The sequence below is a fragment of the Neophocaena asiaeorientalis genome, unplaced genomic scaffold (genome assembly GCF_003031525.2).
Source record: "Neophocaena asiaeorientalis asiaeorientalis breed wild unplaced genomic scaffold, Neophocaena_asiaeorientalis_V1.1 scaffold258, whole genome shotgun sequence".
Lineage (NCBI taxonomy): Eukaryota > Metazoa > Chordata > Mammalia > Artiodactyla > Phocoenidae > Neophocaena > Neophocaena asiaeorientalis.
Genome location: NW_020172591.1, coordinates 4,965,876 through 4,983,306, shown reverse-complemented (window position 1 = coordinate 4,983,306; position 17,431 = coordinate 4,965,876). Strand labels below are relative to the sequence as shown.

The 17,431-nt window shown below is 42.6% G+C and overlaps 1 protein-coding gene across 1 annotated transcript; it reads left to right on the top strand.

Moving 5' to 3' along the window:
• Positions 1-216: 216 nt before the first annotated feature.
• LOC112395258 (gamma-crystallin C) lies at positions 217-17,230 on the top strand. Its single transcript, XM_024738365.1, has 5 exons — positions 217-225; positions 323-571; positions 10,045-10,050; positions 15,779-16,021; positions 16,958-17,230. Exons 1-5 carry the CDS (start codon positions 217-219, stop codon positions 17,228-17,230), a joined length of 780 nt encoding a protein of 259 aa, XP_024594133.1.
• Positions 17,231-17,431: the final 201 nt, after the last annotated feature.

Here is a 17,431-nt window from a genome sequence, read left to right as displayed (position 1 = left end):
CCGAACCTACCAGAAAGAATAAGAGTAAACATTCAGCTAACCGCAGTGACCAGGGGGAGGGAGGGCGGAGAGCTTGCAAATCCCCTTACTCACCGAAATGGGCTCCTTTTGTGTGATTTCCTGCGGAGGCAGCAGTCAGGGCTGCTATTTATACAGCGGCCCTCCCCCTAGTCGCACACAGCATCCAGCGAACACCTCCTGCTTCCTCTCTCCAGAATGGGAAAGGTAAGTGCTGGGTACCTGATGCTCAACCTTTGCCGGGTCGCGGCATCTTCAGCGGGGCTGCAAATCGCTTCATGCTTCCACATCTTCCATTTTGCAGATCACCTTCTACGAGGACCGGGGCTTCCAGGGCCGCTGCTACGAGTGCAGCAGCGACTGCCCCAACCTGCAGCCCTACTTCAGCCGCTGCAACTCCATCCGGGTGGACAGCGGCTGCTGGATGCTCTATGAGCGCCCCAACTACCAGGGCCACCAGTACTTCCTGCGGCGCGGCGACTACCCCGACTACCAGCAGTGGATGGGCTTCAACGACTCCGTCCGCTCCTGCCGCCTCATCCCCACAGTGAGTGTGGCTCTGTCTTTGCCTTCCTCTCTTTGGAAATCAAAGCCATTAAAAACTGTCATCCTTCAACCAAACGGTTCCAACTGGAGAGCAGAAAGGGGGAGTGAGCCCAGTGCATGCAGTCTATTCTAGAAGGGTGTCCCAGATAGCAAGCCATTCTTCATGAACTCTGGTGTTTTTTTTAAAATCACATATTCCCAGTGTTTCATGTTTTAAATGGAATCAAAAATGAAAAGACTCAAAAAAAAAAAAATGAAAAGACTCATTAACAAAAAGCAGAACATAGAAGTGACTGAAGTTATCATCTGTTCGAGATATAATTTCTTTTTTTTTGTATTGAAGTATAGTTGATTTACAGTGTTCTGTTAATGTCTGCTGTACAGCAAAGTGATTCAGTCATACATACATTCTTTTTTTTATATTCTTTTCCATTATGGTTTTTCACCGGAAAGTGATTATGGTTCTCTGGGCTATACAGTAGGACCTTGTTGTTTATCCATCCTATATAAAACAGTTTGCCTCTGCTAACCCTAAACTCCCACTCCAAGATATAATTTCTAAAAGTGGTCATTGCAAGCCACAGCAACTCAGAAATCCAAGATATCACAACTTATAAATACAATCTGGTTCTGTTTAATTGATAAAAATACTTTTGCTTGCTTTGGCTTACTTTTCTAATTGATTATCCTCCTAGAGAAGACAGGCACCCTGGCTTCTATTCTGATTTTGTAGGCAGTACCTATTAGCTCACCTAGAGGCAGAAATTATTGTTTTCAAGATGGGGAACAACCTCTTATAAGGGGAAGTGAGTAGAGGATATTATTGCCAGCATTTTTTTAAAGGCTAGGCCATGTGGGCTCAAAGTTCAGTTCAACTGGGCTCAACCCACTTGTGGTTAATCTTACAAGTTACAATAATAAACAAGTTACATAAATAAAGTTACAATAATAAAGAAGTACTTATTGAAACACCTCAAGTTATCCCTCCAGGTTATCCCCACCATCTTCCCTATATAGTCCAAGTCTTAACTGATAAGGAAAGTCATTCTCATTAGACTCTTACTTTAGCTCCATAAACAAACAAATAAATGAACTGGTCCTCTCACCTGCTGCACTCCTTATCCTTCTAACAGCCTCCATCCCTTTTCTCCCATTTCCAATACCTCGTACCTCCATGAGATTTTCCAATAGAATTCACTGTCTCTTTGCTATATGTGCTTTGTACAAAATTCTCAGGATTTTTACCAAAAACCATATGCACATAGGAAAACTCTGCCTCCTATCTTTTTTTTTTTTTTTCTGGCCACGCTGCATGTGGGCCTTAGTTCCCCTACCAGGGATGGAAACCACACCCCCTGCAGTGGCAGCATGGAGTCTTAACTCCTAGAATGTCAGGGAAGTCCCTGCCTCCCATCATTTTAATAGGAGTAAAGTACTGTGACCATATAAGAAAAATAAGGGACTTCCCTGGTGGTGCAGTGGTGAAGAATCCTCCTGCCAATGCAGGGGATACGGGTTCAATCCCTGGGCTGATAAGATCACACGTGTAACTAAACCCATGCACCGCAATTACTGAGCCTGAGCTCTAGAGCCCGCATGCCACAAGTTCTGAAGCTTGAACGCTCTAGGGCCCGCATCATGCAACTACTGAGCCTGCATGCTGCAACTACTGAAGCCCATGTGCATAGAACACGTGCTCTGCAACAAGAGAAGCCACTGCAATGAGAATCCTGGGCACCACAATGAGAAGTAGCCCCTGCTGGCCACAACTAGGGAAAGCCCGTGTGCAGCAATGAAGACCCAATGCAGCCAAAATAATAATAATAATAAAGAAAAATAATACTAAATCAAAAAAGGGCATTAAAATTTTCTGGAGAAGTTTGCTTGTTTGATTGAGTTGTTTTCTTTTTTAAAAAAACATAGATTAAGGTCACTAATAAAAAATTACAACATAATAAATTAAAGAAATTAAAAATAGGTGAATGAAATAATTGGGTCAGAAGAAAAACAAGAGAGTGAGAGAGAGAGAGGTGGAGCCAGGAGTGAAGTTTGAGCCCAAACTGGGTGCTATAAAGGCACTTTGGTGGCTGAAGTTAGAACCAGATTTGGATCCAGCAGCCAAGACATAGAAGGAAACATGATCAGTTCCATGACTGACAGAATCCATAAGACAAATAAATTAATTATTCAAGACTAGCCTAACCATTCCCAGTACTGAAACCTAAAAGAAAATTTTCTTGTGGGTCCTAGTAAAGAAGATACTGAGTAAACAACATCCTCAATAACATCCTGCGATAATTAAATATGGTTCTTAGGACTGTTTCTTATAAAGTTCCCCAGTGAAGCTGACAGCTTCAGGTCAAAATTCATCTGAAGTACCCTATCCTTTGAGATTCTAATAAATGGCTCAAAGCTCATCTCACAGCAGGTGGGAGACTTATGTACCCACTTCTTCCAACACACATATACCCAATGTTTCTTGGAATTCTGGAGAGGAGACGAGTTGTTTATGCTTTTGCCAGTAACTCTCCACTCTGAACTCCTGCCTTGTCATTGAGTGGATCCACACTGACCCAAAGTGGGGACATAGTGCCTTTTCCTTGAACTCCTGAACCATTTCTCACATAAAGCATTAATGTGTGCAGCCAGCTTTGTTATAGAGGTTGTGAGGGGAGAGATGCAAGTTTAGATCACAACAGCACAACAATATCAAGTTTAATATTGGATGACCCTGCTCTAGTCTGCAAGCTCCAACCTGCTGCTGGGTGGCCTGGTCTTTCCCTTCCTTGCTCCTCTCTTCTCTGTCCTTAGATGTACCCACATGTTTGTTCATTCTCTGTAGAGTCTCCTTCCATCTCACACATCAAGGGCTCCATATCCACCACCCAAATGGCTTATTACCAGGACAAGCATATAATTTGTTGCTTATCCTGAGTCATTTTTGAGAGTGAGTGTGTTCTATTAAGGATTACACTGGAGCAAGAGGCATGAACCAGGACCATTCAAGGCAAATTGGGGCACATGGTAAGGCTCTTTATAAAGGCTCCTTCCCTGGAAAATAGATTCTTGTATTATTTGATATTAATTGTTCCTAAATCTCAGTTCTTTAACTTTTAAACTCCCAAAACTAGTGTTGGCTTCCTGGAGACATTAGCCAGGGTCCTCTGTTTGCCAATAATAATACAGCAAACATGAATGAGAAAGCCAAAAGCTTCTTGGAGTACCAAGTTTTACATTATTTGCCTAGTAGGCATAAACTCACAGGCATCAGACATGGAAATTATGTGAAACACCTGAACTGAAGGCACATACAACTAGTGACCCTGGATCTCATTGATCAAGTTTGCAAGTTGCTTCCCTTCCTGGTGCACAGGCAAAGAGAATGCTATCCACCCTCTAATCCCAACTTAAAGAAAAGGTCAACAGTGGGGATTTGCCGGGGGAAGACATTATGCCCAAACTAACTCCTAATCTACCCTTCCTCATTCTCTCTATCCTCTCTCTAAACACTGGGACCTTGAAGAGATGAGTGTCTGAGGTGAAAGCAGGGAAGGGATACCCTACAGGATCCCACTAACCTTCTCCCCATGAAGATGAACCAACAATTCAAGATAACCCTGGTATCATCCTACATGCCGTACACATGCTAGTATTTCCTATATATCCTAGCTTGTTATAAGTCCAGATTTTAAAGCTTTTTCTTCCCTTTTTTTCCTCTTTTCTCCCTTTGAATCCACAGTGTCTTCTGGACTAACCTTATAAAAGTTCCACCAAGCACAGAAACTGAAGTAGCAGCTATTCCATAGAAGTGTCAAGACCCCACTCTATTGAGCTACACCCTCAAAATGTTCTTCTCGCTATGGGTTCCCTCTCCAGTTTCCCTTCCCCATTTTCAAGGGGTAGGTCCTGATGTAAGCAGGTGTCTTATTCTATCCCCTCTGGACTTTTGGAGTTCAAATTTTCTTCTTTGTGGGTTTGTTAAAACAAAACTGACAATCACAACCACCTTTTGCTTAAACAAGAAGGCGTATTGTTTTTGTTTTGTTTTGTTTTAATTTTTATTTTTGTTTATTTATTTGGGGCTGTGCAGGGTCTTAGTTACAGCACGTGGGATGTTTGTTGCAGCATGCAGACTTCTTTGTAGCAGCATGCGAACTCTTAGTTGCAACATGCATGTGGGATCTAGTTCCCCGACCATGGATCAAGCTCTGGCCCCCAGCATTGGAAGCATGCGGTCTTAGCCACTGGACCACTAGGGAAGTCCTGAGATGTATTGTTCTTGTTGATGAAAAATTAATCAGTCAATTAAAGAAAGAATTGGAAAATTTTATTCAAGCCAAATTTGAGGATTATAACCTGGGAAGAGCACCTCAGGAAGCTCTGAGAACTGTTCTGCCTGTTACAAGTCAAGACACAGTGTATATATAAGTTACTGAGACAGAGGGATGTACATTAAATGACATATTATTGACAGTTTACATAATCCAGATTTAAGTGCCATCATGGTGGGTCACGTGACCCTTTACAAGCTCTAGAAGGAATGCTGGACTTCTCTGGTGGCACAGTGGTTAAGAATCCACCTGCCAATGCAGGGGACACAGGTTCGAGCCTTGGTCCAGGAAGATCCCACATGGCACAGAGTAAATAAGCCTGTGTGCTACAACTACTGAGCATACGCTCTAGAGTCCTCCAGCCACAACTACTGAAGCCCACAAGCCACAACTACTGAAGCCCGCACGCCTAGAGCCCGTGCTCCACAACAAGAGAGGCCACAGTGATGAGAAGCCCACACACTGTAACGAAGAGTAGACACCGCTCGCCACAACTAGAGAAAGCCTGTGCACAGCAAGGAAAACCCAACACAGGCAAAAATAAATAAATATTTAAAATGGAAAACCAAAAAGAGGGAATGTTATCTTTTAAGGAGTTGCCTTTTTGGTGCTAGGAGAATGTTGCTGTTTATGGTTGAGCAGGCATTCTTGATGATGGGGGAGGTCTGGTTGATGTATAATGCAGAATCACAATGGGGGGGGAGAGGAGAGGCCAAAGAGCAGAAAAGAATTTTTATGCTGAAATTTTTCTTGCTTTACCATAAAATATGAATTTTATTTCACATTTTTAACATGAAAATTCATTTGTTCCAAGAGGAATGCCATAGGAGTTAAGCAGAGGTGGGTCAATGATTGCCTCCTGTCTTCACGTCAGTTACTGAATGGCCATCAAAGACAAGCCGAGAAAGAGAACCAGAGGCTGGTGCTATGATGGTGATCTCCAGGTCCTTACCCAGTCTCCTTGTTTGGGAGAGTTTGGTCTACATGGCCACCAACCAAATGACCTCTTCTCTGAGTGAGCCCAGTGCATGCAGTCCATTCTAGAAGGGTGTCCCAGATAGCAAGCCATTCTTCATGAACTCTGGTGGTTTTTTTAAAATCACATATTCCCAGTGTTTCATGTTTTAAACGGAATCAAAAATGAAAAGACTCATTAACAAAAAGCAGAACACAGAAGAGACTGAAGTTATCATCTGTTCGAGATAAAATTTCTTTTTTTTGTATTGAAGTATAGTTGATTTACAATGTTCTGTTAATGTCTGCTGTACAGCAAAGTGATTCAGTCATACATACAGACATTCTTTTTTTTATATTCTTTTCCATTATGGTTTTTCACCGGAAAGTGATTATGGTTCTCTGGGCTATACAGTAGGACCTTGTTGTTTATCCATCCTATATAAAACAGTTTGCCTCTGCTAACCCTAAACTCCCACTCCAAGATATAATTTCTATAAGTGGTCATTGCACACCATATCAACACAGAAATCCAAGATATCACAACTTATAAATACAATCTGGTTCTGTTTAATTGATAAAAATACTTTTGCTTGCTTTGGCTTACTTTTCTAATTGATTATCCTCCTAGAGAAGACAGGCACCCTGGCTTCTATTCTGATTTTGTAGGCGGTACATATTAGCTCACCTAGAGGTAGAAATTGTAGGGGAAGTGAGTAGAGGATATTATTGCCAGCATTCTTTTAAAGGCTAGGCCATGTGGGCTCAAAGTTCAGTTCAACTGGGCTCAACCCATTTGTGGTTAATCTTGCAAGTTACAATAATAAACAAGTTACATAAATAAACAGTTACAATAATAAACAAGTACTTATTGAAACACCTCAAGTTACCCCTCCAGGTTATCCCCACCATCTTCCCTATAGAGTCCAAGTCTTAACTGATAAGGAAAGCCATTCTCATCTAGACTCTTACTTTAGCTCCATAAACAAACAAATAAATGAACTGGTCCTCTCACCTGCTGCACTCCTTATCCTTCTAACAGCCTCCATCCCTTTTCTCCCATTTCCAATACCTCGTACCTTCATGAGATTTCCCAATAGAATTCACTGTCTCTTTGCTGTATGTGCTGTGTACAAAATTTTCAGGATTTTTACCAAAAACCATATGCACATAGGAAAACTCTGCCTCCTATCATTTTTTTCTTTTTTCTGGCCACACTGCATGTGGGCCTTAGTTCCCCTTCAAGTGATAGAACCCACACCCCCTACAGTGGAAGCACGGAGTCTTAACGACTGCATGGCCAGGGAAGTCTCTGCCTCTCATCATTTTAATGGGAGTAAAGTACTGTGACCATACATGAAAAATAAGGGACTTTCCTGGTGGCGCAGTGGTTAAGAATCCTTCTGCCAATGCAGGGGATATAAGTTCAATCCCTGGGCTGAGAAGATCACACGTGCCACGGAGCAACTAAGCCCGTGCACCATAACAACTGAGCCTGAGCTCTAGAGCCCGCATGCCACAAGTACTGAAGCCCACGGGCCTAGAGCCCATGCTCCGCAACAAGAGAAGCCACCGCAATGAGAAGCCGGGGCACCGCAATGAAGAGTAGCCCCTGCTGGCCACAACTAGGGAAAGCCCGCATGCAGCAATGAAGACCAATGCAGCAAAAAGAAAAATAATAATAAAGAAAAATAATACTAAATCAAAAATAGGGCACTAAAATTTTCTGGAGAAGTTTGCTTGTTTGATTGAGTTGTTTTCTTTATTTTAAAAACATAGATTAAGGTCACTAATAAAGAATTACAACATAATAAATTAAAGAAATTAAAAATAGGTGAATGAAATAATTGGGTCGGAAGAAATGCAAGCCTGAGAAGAAGAGATGGAGCCAGGAGTGAAGTTTGAGCCCAAACTGGGTGCTATAAAGGCACTTTGGTGGCTGAAGTTAGAACCAGATTTGGATCCAGCAGCCAAGACATAGAAGGAAACATGATCAGTTCCGTGACTGACAGAATCCATAAGACAAATTAATTATTCAAGACTAGCCTAACCATTCCCAGTACTGAAACCTAAAAGAAAATTTTCTTGTGGGTCCTAGTAAAGAAGATACTGAGTAAACAACATCCTCAATAACATCCTGCGATAATTAAATATGGTTCTTAGGACTGTTTCTTATAAAGTTCCCCAGTGAAGCTGACAGCTTCAGGTCAAAATTCATCTGAAGTACCCTATCCTTTGAGATTCTAATAAATGGCTCAAAGCTCATCTCACAGCAGGTGGGAGACTTATGTACCCACTTCTTCCAGCACACATATACCCAATGTTTTTTGAAATTCTGGACAGGAGACGAGTTGTTTATGCTTTTGCCAGTAACTCTCCACTCTGAACTCCTGCCTTGTCATTGAGTGGATCCACACTGACCCAAAGTGGGGACATAGTGCCTTTTCCTTGAACTCCTGAACCATTTCTCACATAAAGCATTAATGTGTGCAGCCAGCTTTGTTATAGAGGTTGTGAGGGGAGAGATGCAAGTTTAGATCACAACAGCACAACAATATCAAGTTTAATATTGGATGACCCTGCTCTAGTCTGCAAGCTCCAACCTGCTGCTGGGTGGCCTGGTCTTTCCCTTCCTTGCTCCTCTCTTCTCTGTCCTTAGATGTACCCACATGTTTGTTCATTCTCTGTAGAGTCTCCTTCCATCTCACACATCAAGGGCTCCATATCCACCACCCAAGTGGCTTATTACCAGGACAAGCATATAATTTGTTGCTTATCCTGAGTCATTTTTGAGAGTGAGTGTGTTCTATTAAGGATTACACTGGAGCAAGAGGCATGAACCAGGACCATTCAAGGCAAATTGGGGCACATGGTAAGGCTCTTTATAAAGGCTCCTTCCCTGGAAAATAGATTCTTGTATTATTTGATATTAATTGTTCCTAAATCTCAGTTCTTTAACTTTTAAACTCCCAAAACTAGTGTTGGCTTCCTGGAGACATTAGCCAGGGTCCTCTGTTTGCCAATAATAATACAGCAAACATGAATGAGAAAGCCAAAAGCTTCTTGGAGGGCCAAGTTTTACATTATTTGCCTAGTAGGCATAAACTCACAGGCATCAGACATGGAAATTATGTGAAACACCTGAACTGAAGGCACATAAAACTAGAGACCCTGGATCTCATTGATCAAGTTTGCAAGTTGCTTCCCTTCCTGGGGCACAGGCAAAGAGAATGCTATCCACCCTCTAATCCCAACTTAAAGAAAAAGTCAACAGTGGGGAGTTGCCGGGGGAAGACATTATGCCCAAACTATCTCCTAATCTACCCTTCCTCATTCTCTCTATCCTCTCTCTAAACACTGGGACCTTGAAGAGATGAGTGTCTGAGGTGAAAGCAGGGAAGGGATACCCTACAGGATCCCACTAACCTTCTCCCCATGAAGATGAACCAACAATTCGATAACCCTGGTATCAGCCTACATACCCTACACTAGTACTTACTAGTGTTTCCTATATATGAGGAAACTCATATATAGGAATGAGTAATACACTAGTATTTGTGTATTATTGTATAATAGTACAAATTTGTGTATTATTGTATAATAGTACAAATAATAGTACAAATAATAGTAATACACTAGTATTTCCTATATATCCTAGCTTGTTATAAGTCCAGATTTTAAAGCTTTTTCTTCCCTTTTTTTCCTCTTTTCTCCCTTTGAATCCACAGTGTCTTCTGGACTAACCTTATAAAAGTTCCACCAAGCACAGAAACTGAAGTAGCAGCTATTCCATAGAAGTGTCAAGACCCCACTCTATTGAGCTACACCCTCAAAATGTTCTCCTCACTATGTGTTCCCTCTCCAGTTTCCCTTCCCCATTTTCAAGGGGTAGGTCCTGATGTAAGCAGGTGTCTTATTCCAATTCCTCTGGACTTCTGGAGTTCAAATTTTCTTCTTTGTGGGTTTGTTAAAACAAAACTGACAATCACAACCACCTTTTGCTTAAACAAGAAGGAATATAGTTTTTGTTTCTTTTTTTCAAATATTTATTTTATTTTTGTTTATTTTGGACTGCGCCAGATCTTAGTTATGGCACGCAGGATGTTCATTGCAGCATGTGAACTCTTAGTTGCAGCGTGCATGTGGGATCTAGTTCCCCGACCACGGATCGAACTCTGGCCCCCAGCACTGGGAGCATAGAGTCTTAGTCATTGGACCACCGGGGAAGTCCCGAGACGTATTGTTATTGTCGATGAAAAATGAATCAGTCAATTTAAGAAAAAATTGGAAAATTTTATTCGAGCCAAATTTGAGGATTATAACCTGGGAAGAGCACCTCAGGAAGCTCTGAGAACTGTTCTGCCTGTTACAAGTCAAGACACAGTGTATATATAAGTTACTGAGACAGAGGGATGTACATTAAATGACATATTATTGACAGTTTACATAATCCAGATTTAAGTGCCATCATGGTGGGTCACGTGACCCTTTACAAGCTCTAGAAGGAATGCTGGACTTCTCTGGTGGCACAGTGGTTAAGAATCCACCTGCCAATGCAGGGGACACAGGTTCGAGCCTTGGTCCAGGAAGATCCCACATGGCACAGAGTAAATAAGCCTGTGTGCTACAACTACTGAGCATATGCTCTAGAGTCCTCCAGCCACAACTACTGAAGCCCACAAGCCACAACTACTGAAGCCCGCACGCCTAGAGCCCGTGCTCCACAACAAGAGAGGCCACAGTGATGAGAAGCCCGCACACCGTAATGAAGAGTAGCCCCCGCTCACCACAACTAGAGAAAGCCTGCGCACAGCAAGGAAGACCCAACACAGCCAAAAATAAATAAATATTTATTTAAAAATGAAAACCAAAAAGAAGGAATGTTATATTTTAAGGAGTTGCCTTTTTGGTGCTAGGAGAATGTTGCTGTTTATGGTTGAGCAGGCATTCTTGATGATGGGGGAGGTTTGGTTGATGTATAATGCAGATATGCAATGCTGGGGGGAGAGGGGAGGCCAAGGGCAGAAAAGAATTTTTATGTTGATATTTTTCTTGCCTTACTATAAAATATGAATTTTATTTCACATTTTTAACATGAAAATTCATTTGTTCCAAGAGGAATGCCATAGGAGTTAAGCAGAGGTGGGTCAATGATTGCCTCCTGTCTTCACGTCAGTTACTGAATGGCCATCAAAGACAAGCCGAGAAAGAGAACCAGAGGCTGGTGCTATGATGGTGATCTCCAGGTCCTTACCCAGTCTCCTTGTTTGGGAGAGTTTGGTCTACATGGCCACCAGCCAAATGACCTCTTATTTAACCAAGCACGTATATGATACAAATGCTACGTTAATTATTAATACTAGGAAGCAAGCATGTGGGTAGTAAGGTGGACAGTTGATTGGACCTCAGACACTAGCAAAACTCTGGAATCGGACACTGCTGTTGTAACAGTAATTTGGCATCTCAGGAGACATAAAATTAGAATTACGAAGGAGCAGAGGGCTTAGGAGACAGCACAGTTCTGTTTTCTCTCTTTTGCTTACTCATCTCGCCTATTATAAATGCCCATTAAATAGATCAAATGCAGGGTGCTTATGTCATCCTACACATTGAAAGTTGCAAATGCTGAACTTTGATGCGAGTGTGTAGGCCTGTTGTGCTGAGCCTTTGAAAGAGGTCCCGTGGACTATTACAACGATGAATTTCAGACGAGGGAATAACGTTCATATGCCCCAGACATTTATTGAGTAAACGTTACAGGCCAGTTCATTTTTCCAGTTAGTGAGAATACAAAAGTAAAGATGGATGGCAGGGCGGAGGGGCGGGGAGATAAATTAGGAGTTTGGGATTAACATATACACATTACTATACATAAAATAGTAAACAACAAGGACCTCATATATAGCACAGGGGACTATACTCAGTAACCCATAAGGGAAAAGCATCTGAAAAAGAATAGATATAAATATATGTATAACTGAATCGCTACACCTGAAACTAACAAAACACTGTAAATCAGCTACACACACACACACACACACACACACACACACACACACACACAAGGAAAAGAACGGAAAAGAAAAGAAGAAGGAATAAATCAGAGTAGTGTTTTTCAAAGTTTGGTCAAGAACGACCTGCTGCTGCCAGTTAACAATACAGATTCCCAGAGTCCTTTCCAGATCTAACGATGCAGCGTCTCAGAAGAGGGTAGAGCCTGGCAATTAGCATTTTAATAAGCACAGGTGATTCTTAATGCACCCTGGAGTTTGAAGAACACTAGATGACTTCTAAAGTTCATTCCAAATCTACATTTTTACCACAAAACAGCTTTGTGGTGGAGACATTTTTCAGGCATCTTTGAGAAGATTGAACATTTTTGAGAGAGACAAATGGGCTGAAGTCATCCTTAATAATGTCTCACTATTACTAATATCAAACGTTTATTCAGGGCTTCCCTTCTGGCGCAGTGGTTGAGAGTCCGCCTGCCGATGCGGGGTACACGGGTTCGTGCCCCAGTCCGGGAAGATCCCACGTGCCGCGGAGCGGCTGGGCCCGTGAGCCATGGCCGCTGAGCTTGCGCGTCCGGAGCCTGTGCTCCGCAATGGGAGAGGCCACAACAGTGAGAGGCCCGCGTACCACAAAAAAAAAAAAGTTTATTCAATGCTCATTTCTGCCAAGTATGTGCCAAACACATTAAACACATAATCCCATTTATTCAGGTCAATGTCCTTTAGCCAAAAGCCACCAGACACACCTGTTGTGAAACAAAGGGGTTTGTTACTGGTTACAGTGACTGAGAGAACATACACCATGGGGAAGCATGGACTGTCTCCGTAAGAGGGTTAGAAAGAACTATGATAGGACTTGTACTTTGGTTGGGTGACTTGGGGAAGTGCCTAAAAAGGTAGATGTTGGACTTCCCTAGTGGTACAGTGGTTAGGACTCCGCACTTCCACTGCAGGGGGTACAGGTTCAATCCCTGGTCGGGGAAGTAAGACCCCACATGCTGAGCGGTGCAGCCAAAAAAACATAAACAATAAAATAAAAAGCAGGAGTTCACTAAATTGGATGTTGTCAGACAGCAAGGGTAATTTTATGATTGGATATCTTACACACACACACACACACACACACACACACACACACACACAAGGAAAAGAACGGAAAAGAAAAGAAGAAGGAATAAATCAGAGTAGTGTTTTTCAAAGTTTGGTCAAGAACGACCTGCTGCTGCCAGTTAACAATACAGATTCCCAGAGTCTTTTCCAGATCTAACGATGCAGCGTCTCAGAAGAGGGTAGAGCCTGGCAATTAGCATTTTTAATAAGCACAGGTGATTCTTAATGCACCCTGGAGTTTGAAGAACACTAGATGACTTCTAAAGTTCATTCCAAATCTACATTTTTACCACAAAACAGCTTTGTGGTGGAGACATTTTTCAGGCATCTTTGAGAAGATTGAACATTTTTGAGAGAGACAAATGGGCTGAAGTCATCCTTAATAATGTCTCACTATTACTAATATCAAACGTTTATTCAGGGCTTCCCTTCTGGCGCAGTGGTTGAGAGTCCGCCTGCCGATGCGGGGTACACGGGTTCGTGCCCCAGTCCGGGAAGATCCCACGTGCCGCGGAGCGGCTGGGCCCGTGAGCCATGGCCGCTGAGCTTGCGCGTCCGGAGCCTGTGCTCCGCAATGGGAGAGGCCACAACAGTGAGAGGCCCGCGTACCACAAAAAAAAAAAAGTTTATTCAATGCTCATTTCTGCCAAGTATGTGCCAAACACATTAAACACATAATCCCATTTATTCAGGTCAATGTCCTTTAGCCAAAAGCCACCAGACACACCTGTTGTGAAACAAAGGGGTTTGTTACTGGTTACAGTGACTGAGAGAACATACACCATGGGGAAGCATGGACTGTCTCCGTAAGAGGGTTAGAAAGAACTATGATAGGACTTGTACTTTGGTTGGGTGACTTGGGGAAGTGCCTAAAAAGGTAGATGTTGGACTTCCCTAGTGGTACAGTGGTTAGGACTCCGCACTTCCACTGCAGGGGGTACAGGTTCAATCCCTGGTCGGGGAACTAAGACCCCACATGCTGAGCGGTGCAGCCAAAAAAACATAAAATAAACAATAAAATAAAAAGCAGGAGTTCACTAAATCGGATGTTGTCAGACAGCAAGGGTAATTTTATGATTGGATATCTTAATAGTTCTACTCATGGGGAAGGGAGCAAAGAACAAGGATTAAGCTGCAATTGATATAGAAGTAGCAGTTAATCATTTTGGCTGAGAGAGGGCCTGTGTCTGGTGTTTTGTAGGTAGCACATTCGCTTTGTTTTCGCCTATGCTGAGACAAAATTACAAAATCGCCTTATTTTGTCTCATTTCATCATGGTCTCAGGGTAACCTGGCCTCAGTTGGTATTCTGTGAGATTGTTTATGTCTAATAGGGAAATATGGCCTAGCTCTGAGGGCCAGACCAGCTTTCAAATATCAGAGGCTGCAGACCCCTTCTTTCTTTTCTTCCTTCCTTCCTTCCTTCCTTCCTTTCTCTTTCTTTTCTCTCTCTCTCTCTCTCTTTCTTTTTCTCTCTCTCTGTCTCTCATTCAACATACTATATCCCATGAAATAAGTATTATAAAATAACTCCTGCTCTGAGAGGTTGTGTGGCTTGCCAAGTTCATGTGGCTACTAAGTGGACATTCTGAGTCCACGAGGCTTTACTGCCTTCCCCTGGTAAAGGGAAAGCAATCTATAAAGCAATATACTTCTCAGTCTTGAACCCAACGGTCATAAAAACCTTTCTTTTGGTTCTTATCACAAGTTGGCTACAATGGGCTGGTTTTCCTTCCTCCCTTCCTCCCTCCCTCCCTCCCTTCCTCCCTCCCTTCCTCCCTCCCTTCCTTCCTTCCTTCCTTTCTCTTTCTTTTGTCTCTCTCTCTCTTTCTTTTTCTCTCTCTCTGTCTCTCATTCAACATACTATATCCCATGAAATAAGTATTATAAAATAACTCCTGCTCTGAGAGGTTGTGTGGCTTGCCAAGTTCATGTGGCTACTAAGTGGACATTCTGAGTCCACGAGGCTTTACTGCCTTCCCCTGGTAAAGGGAAAGCAATCTATAAAGCAATATACTTCTCAGTCTTGAACCCAACGGTCATAAAAACCTTTCTTTTGGTTCTTATCACAAGTTGGCTACAATGGGCTGGTTTCCAGTTATATGAAGCGTACTCACCAAAGAGGAAGTTAAAAGCTATGCCTTAAAGCATTGTCAAAACTAGCAAAAATGAGAATCCAGATTTGTGTCCTGTACTGGATTGACAAGTCCTATGAAGAAAGCAGTTTTAAGATAGAGGGGTCTCCGTGGTCCAGGAAAATCAGTGCTTGTGGCATTCTGCTTCACCCACAGCCTCTCTGGAATTCTGGGGCATTTCCATAAAGACATGGATTTCTTTCCCCCAAAATACACAGGGCATAAACGAATCATATGTATAGAGATGTGAGTTTCAGGTCAAAAGTTCAGACTGATGTGCTGATAAATTTATAAAACACTAAGAATCCAAATAAAAGCAACTCTAGGGACTCATCCAGAGCCCGAACAGACAGCGTTAGAATATACCAGAGAATGAGGGCAGACTAGACAGGCATTTCCACTGAATGCAGCATGCAAAAGGGATCCATAAAACCCCCTTACTCACCCCCGGGGCCCCTTTTGTGTTGTTCTTGCCAACACAGCAGCCGTCCTGCTATATAGACCCGCTGCGCTGCCGGGGCCCCATCACACTGAACTCACATCATCGTGTCAACCAGCCATGGGGAAGGTAAACGGAACACAAGTGAAATAAAATGGAGCGGGGAAAAATGCCTCTATACAAGATCTATTACAGGGAGCAAATGATTTAATTTTGAATTATACTTCCTTTGCAGATCACCTTCTACGAGGACCGGGGCTTCCAGGGCCGCTGCTACGAGTGCAGCAGCGACTGCCCCAACCTGCAGCCCTACTTCAGCCGCTGCAACTCCATCCGGGTGGACAGCGGCTGCTGGATGCTCTATGAGCGCCCCAACTACCAGGGCCACCAGTACTTCCTGCGGCACGGCGACTACCCCGACTACCAGCAGTGGATGGGCTTCAACGACTCCGTCCGCTCCTGCTGTCTCATCCCCCAAGTGAGTTCAGCTTGATTTCAATCATGCCACCTAAGTGTCCTCACTCTGTTAGTGATGGGTGTTAGGGCGAGGGAAGTTTTCCTTTAAATACACCTTAAGGTTAAGTGGGCTTTGGGTAGCTGCCAAAGCCCAGGTAGATCCCGGCACAAAAACAGCAGAGAATATAAGGAAGAATTCACTTAGGGAAAGAGTCAGTTTTGTTTTTAATCTTTGCTGCCATTAGGTCAGTCAAAGCTTGTCTGTGACAAATGTAATATCACAATGGAATATAAAACAAACTTGCAAGTGGGAAGCTGTTTAGGCATAAGAAGGCAGTATTTCTAACAAATTAATTTTTACCTATAGTAAAGGAATTGATAATGAACAAATTAGATAGTTTCCACTGCAGACCAGTAAAAATGGAAAACTCTGTTGTTAATATAGGCTATTCAAAGCTATCTTCCAATTTTGGAAAAGGTAATTTTTCTTAATTTGGAAAATCAGTTGAATTCTGGTTTCAGACTATTTACACAAATTTTCCACCAAAGGATGTGATTTTTTAAAATCCTGTTTTAGTGGTAAATTTATGTGTATATGTATATAACTTTTGGAGATAATACTCATATTAAAATATAGGCAAAATACTTATCGTTTTCCCCCAAAATGTAGGTTTATCACCTAGGAATCAAGAAATTATGGAATTAAGAATTAGGAATCAAGATATTTGAGCTTGTGATGGATTCTAACCCAGACCTTGAACTTCTTAAAAATTCCATCTCTCACACAAGAAGTAGAAAATGAGCATTTGTTAAATGCTAGTAGAACACAGATCCATACGAAGCATTCACAGCAATTTCAGAGTCTCAGTTTTGACACTGACAACCTCATGCCCCAACCTGCCAAGTTCATCTCTTCTTTGGTTGCTTTTTCTGCTCTTTCTCTTTGTGGACCAAGCAGACAAGCTCCCACAGGCTGCGGCTGTATGAGAGAGAGGATCACAAAGGCCTCATGGTGGAGCTGAGCGAGGACTGCTCCTGTATCCAGGACCGCTTCCACCTGAATGAGGTCCGCTCCCTCCACGTGCTGGAGGGCTGCTGGGTCCTCTATGAGATGCCCAACTACTGCGGCCGGCAGTACCTACTGCGACCCCAAGAGTACAGGCGCTACCACGACTGGGGGGCCATGGATGCTAAGGCCGGCTCTTTGCGGAGGGTGGTGGATTTATACTAAAATAGTTTCACACTACCATTTTCTCATTTGGAACCTAATAAAGTATTTAGTCTGTATTGTTGGCAATCGCTGGCTTCTGTTTTTCTTTCATTGTGTGCCAATTAATTCACCTGTAAATACTCCCTCTTAAAGGTTGAGGAGTGGATAAGAGGAGGTGGGGTCTGTTCTAGAAGAGCATCAAGGTAGAATGAATTTTGAACA